This window comes from Phragmites australis, chromosome 1 (genome assembly GCF_958298935.1).
Source record: "Phragmites australis chromosome 1, lpPhrAust1.1, whole genome shotgun sequence".
Classification (NCBI taxonomy): Eukaryota; Viridiplantae; Streptophyta; class Magnoliopsida; order Poales; family Poaceae; genus Phragmites; species Phragmites australis.
This window is the reverse complement of record NC_084921.1, coordinates 48281472-48288157: the sequence shown is the minus strand read 5'-3', so window position 1 is coordinate 48288157 and position 6686 is coordinate 48281472. Positions and strand designations below refer to the sequence as shown.

The following is a 6686-nucleotide window of genomic DNA, read 5'->3' as shown; positions in this document are numbered from 1 at the left end:
ACCGGGGTTAAGGCAAGAGAGGTGACCGAGGAAGGGAGGAGGGGCGACGGGGAACGGGTCGGCACCGGGCTCGGGGTGAGCGCCGGCGAGGGAGGGAGGGAGGGGGAGCGCTCCATCCGCCGTAGCAAGAATCTGAATATGACGGCTCATTCAAGTTGAGCATTTTGAGTTGATGTAATGGTGAAGTGCGCCTATTGGTACTTGCATTAGCTAGGTCCTTCTCATAATGCAATATATTCAGGCTGCAGTCAGTCTGAATAATAGAACTTTCATTATCATGCTTTCCCTGATCATCTCTTTTGTCAGTATGTTACGCCATGGGCATATATTTTAAACACAATCTTTCGAGAGTATGTTTCTTGTGATGTGTTTAAGCAACAGAAAGCTGGTAGGCTTTAATCAGAAATTCGTTTATGCATATGGATATAGCTACACAACCAGTACAGCCAGATCCAACCAAAAAACAGTTGGTTGTGTTAGGTTAACTATGTCTCTGACTTGTGATTTTGTTTATAGTACCTCTCATTTTGGTCATGGGCTCATGGCACATGCATCCATGGCTAAAGACACTGATCAGAGAAAAGATTTTCTGTAACATATATCATATCTGCAGAAAGCTCAATATCAAAAGAGTACAGAATTATTGGGGGGATTTGAGTTTACATCTATGTTTTGGCTAATCTCAATTATATCCTCTGCATCTTCAGATTCTGCTGCTATTTTTGATGCTGATGATGACATGAACCGGAAACCTGTGTCACTTGCACTCTTCCTCACCGAGGCCAGCTGCTGCGACTTCTTGCAGTACGCTATTGCGCCCTGAATTGGATTGTCCATCTCTGAGTTTGCACTGCTGCTCCTCCTCAGCACTGGTCCAACGCTAGAGTCATTTGAGCTTGGGATGGAGGAGGATGAATTTGACGAAGAGCACGATGATGATGAGACAGAGGATGTCTTGTTTGATGACGAGTATCGGATAATGACGCTGGAGAAGGATCTTCTATGGCTGCACTCGTCCTCTTTAAGCTTGCCTCCTAGTGTGGTACTGTTGCTGACGGGTGAGGTTATGTACCTGTTGCTTCTGATATGGCCAAATGGGATCTTCCTCCAGGTCTTGAACTGTGCATTGGACAGCTCGTTTGCTCTAGGTGCACCATTCTTGACTTCTGGATTCCCTCCTTTAGTGGCAAATATTGTCTTCAGGTAAGCTTTTGATGCCTTGAGCTTGAGACCAAGGTTGAGATGCCTGATGAACTTGAGCTTCTTGGACCATGGCTTCTTCTCACAGGCTGCCGCCTCCTCGGCAGCATCACTACCAGCAGATATGTACTCATGGAAGTAATACTCCGCATTGAGCTCACCACTGACATAACATGAGTTTGCTGCTGATATATTGCACGACTGGTATGGTGTTGCTGGGGCAGTGCTCGCTGAGAGTAGGCCCTTTCCAGCCGCACTCTCGAGGAGCTTCTCAACCATCTGGATGCGTGGTGGAAGGTGGAGCGGTAGCAGCTTGCCCTTGTAGAAGAGTTCGTCTGCTGGGGATGCCACGGGCTCCCACTGGTCAAGTGGAGCCGACATGTGGAATTCAAACTCTCGTGAGTGTTGTGGGGAGGCTGCCATGGCAGTGTTGTAGCAGAACAAGCTTGCCGTGGTGGTGGCCGCTTCTGCTGCTGCTGGTGAGCTCAAATCCATATCTATGTAGTCCTCTTCTTGGAGTGGTTGGTCATGGCTTTGGAGGCTATGTTTTGCCATTGTTCTTGCCTTGCCTTGTGTGTTTGGTGAGTTGTGTTTTCTGGTTTGGGTTGGTCTTGGCAGAGGTGGTGGTTGTGTTTTAGAAAGGAAGTGGAAGAAGTTTTGGCATGCTTTAAAGCAGAATTCCTGTAGCTAAAGAGGTTTATAAATTGGCTTATACTCCTTACGACGGACCCACCTGTGCCCCTATGATATCCTTTTGTTTGCATCTAATCCTCTTTCTGTCGCGGCTATATGTAATGAGGTAACTGTTTTTTCTCTCTATTATTGCCCTATATGTGGCTGCAATGCTTTACGTGATTAGGTTATTTTACCTGTTCCTTCCTTGGCATGCTTCTCCTCTTTCCATGACTGAAGCTGGAGCATTTGTTTTGTCCGGATGTGTAGGGTTACAAGACAACCATTAAGAGCTAGGCCAACCAGGCGATCACTTTTACCAATAAATCATTTACAAACTGCCTGCTGATATGTGGGGCTCACAAACCACTTGGTCCGTATGTTAACTAGACAGATGTCAATAGGGAATTTTCCATTTGGGGAATGATTCTTCATCCCTGTCTCCAAACGAAATAAAATTCTCCATCTCCGTCTCCGTCCTCGCTTGCAAGGAATATTTTCTCTCAATCACCGTCTTCGCGGAGAATGTAGATTAAACGGAAACCTATCTCTGCTAACAATTGAATGGATAAGTCTAGGATGAGTGGTTGGGTGTTGTTGGGCTGGTGGTCGATTGTGTTCTAGGAGTGTAAGACATTGAATGAATGAGTCTTACGTGGTTACACAATACATGTATGTATATACAAGTATAGTCTAAACTGGTCCCGCAGGAAAATAGGGATAACTCCATACTTGTCCCTGCTGGACCTCACAAAAATCATTTTTCTACCATTTATATCCTTACGGAAGACGAAATCTATCCATCCTCATCCTCTAATACGGAAATATCGCATGGGGCATCAGGGATCAGTCCCCATTGACATCTTACTTGCACTTGGAAGCTTCATATTCCTTCAAGCAGGTGTTGAAAGTTGTTTTTCAAATGGTTGGGTTGCCTGATCGTAGCTTAGATTGAAATTTGAAAGGCATTCTTGTTCCAAATGTAAGAAAAGCCTTGGGCGAATACACATGAGACTTCATATGAAGTTTTCCACGGAGTAAATTTTCCTCTGAAAGGTAAAAGATCTCGGTGATCGACCTAGTCATGTCTAAGCTCGTGATTTTAAATTTAAAAGGGAGGACGCATGCCCTCAAAACATGGAGCAAGCTGCCATTTGTTTATTTCATCTTTATGTCAACCTTAGGAAGTGTAAGGGTGACATCAGTAACAAGAGATTAGGCCCCTTGTTTAAGCTACCTGTCCAAACTGGGCGTGCGCAGCCAGGCGTTGTTTCTATGGCGCTGCTAGTTTCTGCCGTTGCATTCATGGGTTCCATTGTCAACTTTGTCTCTTTGGAGTTTGGTGTAATTATTGACTACTGCGCTGCATTAGCTCTCATCGAGGCCTTTATGCATTACTCCACCTTTGGAGTATAGAATATGTCTTAATTAACATTGGTTCTAAGGTGGACGTGTTTGGGTTTCTAGCTTGATTTTTTATTGCATGGTGCTTCTATACTTTACCCCTTAAGATTTGCGCAAATTTTTAAAGCTGATGGCCGATTCTAATTAGTAATTACTCACTGCTCATTTCATTTTACGTGCAGATCTTTCAGAATCCTGCTGAGGTAAAGGAACCTGAGTGTTCCGCAGATTTCGGCAAACAAGATTGTTAGGGAGAGTATTTTCGACAGGAGGAGAATCAAATTAGATAGAGTTTATTAGTTTAAGTTAGTTTGGTTGGATTCATTAGTTGAAGTTATGATTTGTTGGTTGGTTTGATTTAGAGATAAGATTCTTCTCGGGTTCTATTTAAAGGATGGTGATATACCGATCAGTTAAGCACTGAATAAACAATTTAGTTCATGTAAATTAGCTGCTTAGAGTCTCTTTGAGAGGGCGAGTACGCTGCACCATATATCTCTACTGATCCAATTAACTAAGCTATATCATCTTTGGTATTAGAGACCTATCGCTCCTGCTTGCCTTCTGTTCCACCTGTTGTTGTCTTCCGCACGCATACACAAAATTTACGAATCAGTTGACTGTGTTCGATCTATGCATCATCTTCCCTGCTTTGATCGTCTCTACATTGCCTTTCATTTCGTATGTGTTGTGTGGATCCAGTTGCCCCCTTCGCCTTGCTTGGATCCGCCACTAGTACGGTCGCCAGCCACCTCCATGCTCCTACACCACTCGACGCTCAGTCGCCCCTAACCGGCGTTGGCCCATTGTCCTGCACTGGGTGCAAATCCGACTGCTGGCCAGCCTTGCCACGCCGCCTGCCCAGCCCGACACCGTTCTCCCCTGTGTCGCACGGCCACCCACCCTGACCCCGCACGAATCTGCTCGATTCCGATGTTGAACAACTGTTCTCCTGCGTCGAGCCACCTTTCCGTCGAGTCGTTGCTTCCCGAGCTCCACCGATGCTCGCCTACACCGGTTCACAGGCCTTCTGCCTGGGCTAGGCCACCCGGCTTCTCCCGCCCTTGGATGTTGGCTGTTCCGGCACGCTGTTCATGCTTGTCATAGCCGTCACTCGTGCACGCCACCAAATTTGAGCATTCGCGGTCCCCGCTCTCCTATGGTTGCCATTCTACAACGACCGGGATTCTCGCCGCACTCAGCTATCCGTGTGCGCCCAGGCATCCCCTGCGCGCGCACTTGTGCTGCGCGCTACCCGAAGCCACCCCATCACACCCGCACGATAGCATCAGCCATTAGGGATCCTATGACCGTGGACGACCTCGCACCAAGCTCGATCGGATCTTGCTCACCGTCGATCGCAACAGCAAGGGCATCGCACAGATCCAACCACAGTTTCACTCCCACAATGTGGCTGTCAACCAACTGGTGAGCAAGCAGCTCACGCTCGAGACTAGCAGCTCTAGCATAGGCGATGTCAGGGGCTCCGCACCACCACTACTGAAGGCTGATGGGGTGCTACGACTGTCTGCTGTGGTAGAGGCATATATGGCCATTGACAAGGGCGCGAGCAGTGAAGTGAAGACGATTAAAGTCCGTGACAAGGAGGAGCACCAAATCCAGCTCTTGCACACGGATATCGGCATCTGCAACAACCACCGAGAGATCCCATCCATCATCAACAATCAGGTTGTGATTCCCCACGTTGGAGCCAACATCCACATTGATAGCTCACCATCGAGGATTTGTGCACGTTCGTCAGGATGACATCAGTGTTCGCCTTACCGATCGACGACATATCGTCAACGGTTACTCAATATCCCGATGAGAACTGCAGCCAACACCACCATCATCCTGGCCATGACACTCCAATGCTTGCTGACCAGCCTCATGTCTATTCGGAATCAACACGGTCTTCTGCCTTGGCCTCCACTTAACAGCTCAAGGATGAGCTGCCAGTCGGGGGGATGCAGTGCTAAGGGATCGGTGGCGTCCTAAAGGGGGGGGGGGGTAAATTAGGACACTTAGGATCTATTTAGCTTCAAAAAATAATACAAGATAAACTTATATCAATTTCTATCTAAAAATGATCTAGGTTTATCTAATGTGTCTACTCTACCGATCAAAACGCTTACAACCTATCTAAGAAAGTAAATTGAAAGTAAATAAATACGAAAACGTAAATAAGGTAGAGAGAGCAAACTCAGTATAAGGATTTTTTCCTGTGGTATCGATAGCATGAATATCACCCCTAATCCACGTTGGAGCTCTATCAAGGATATGCTCCTGGAGCTTGAGCCACAAAGGCAAGGGTCTCCGCGTCACAGCACAATCGCCTTGCCCCGCTCCACACCAAGTCAGAGGGTCAACAAGTTTGTCGGCGAGTCACCAAGACTTTAAGGTGTCAGCGTACCAAGAGGTACAAGTTTGGATCACCTCTTGATCTACTCTCTATACAGCAATCATCTAGCAACACTTTCTCTATTCCTATAAGCACTAATCACTCACTAATCTTGTGCTTAATCACCTTAGATGATCATTTTAAGCACTTTGGTGGCTTGGATGTCTTATCATGTGTGCATGAACTTCTCAGGACTCCAGTGACTGAGTGGAGAGGTATTTATAGCCTCAACACCGCGCACTAGTCGTTAACCCAGCGACTCAGAAAAGTTGTTAACATCAGATGATCCAGTTAGAATAGTGGTACTAACATTGGATCATCCGGTGAGTATATTTTCAGAAACTAGCTGTTGGACTTCCACTCAAAGTCATCCTGAAAATCAGACATTCCGATGTATACTCTATCCCCATCATCAAACTATCCAATGAGTTATACTGAGTCATACCACGTCTTTGTAGCTTCTCTGTGTAAATGACTCCGGTGTAAGCCTCTGGTGTACACAACACCTATCATCGGACCATTTGGTGAAGTATTCTTTGATCTTCAACTCTTGTAAACGCTTCTGCAAGAAATACTCCGGTGTGAAGCATTTGGTGTGTACAATGCAGGCATCGGACCTTCCGGTGAGATGATCTTCGTTCTTCTATGCTTGAATTCTTCTCTGTAAGAATTAGTTTGGTGTTTTATACCCTTTATCACCAAACTATCTGATCATCTTATCTTTATTCTTCAGCACAACACACTTCTCTAGAATAATTGCTCTTATGAGTATATTTGCTAATCACCGGACCTTCCGGTGAGGTCTTCAGCCCTCTCTCCCCCTTTGTCTTATATTCTCTGATGAGTTCAACACTCAAAGCATCGGATCATCCAGTGAGTTCATTTCTCCTTGGCCTTTTCCAATTCAATCAAACTTTATCTCGGCTACGATGACTTCTTCATGTAATGCATCCATGAGACCTACTAACATATATTCTTGACAAGCATGTTAGGCCCATTGACTATGATG

At 46.0% G+C, this 6686-nt stretch overlaps 1 protein-coding gene across 1 annotated transcript; it reads right to left on the bottom strand.

Moving 5' to 3' along the window:
- Positions 1–569: 569 nt before the first annotated feature.
- Positions 570–1966, bottom strand: LOC133890318 (probable membrane-associated kinase regulator 4). The gene has a single exon (XM_062330728.1). The coding sequence runs from the start codon at positions 1753–1755 to the stop codon at positions 625–627; it is 1131 nt and encodes a 376-aa protein (XP_062186712.1). The 5' UTR covers positions 1756–1966; the 3' UTR covers positions 570–624.
- Between the last annotated feature and the right edge of the window lie 4720 nt (positions 1967–6686).

Excerpts from the sequence above, each read along its gene's own strand:
- LOC133890318 (XM_062330728.1), bottom strand. The coding sequence starts at position 1,755 with ATGGCAAAACATAGCCTCCAAAGCCATGACCAACCACTCCAAGAAGAG.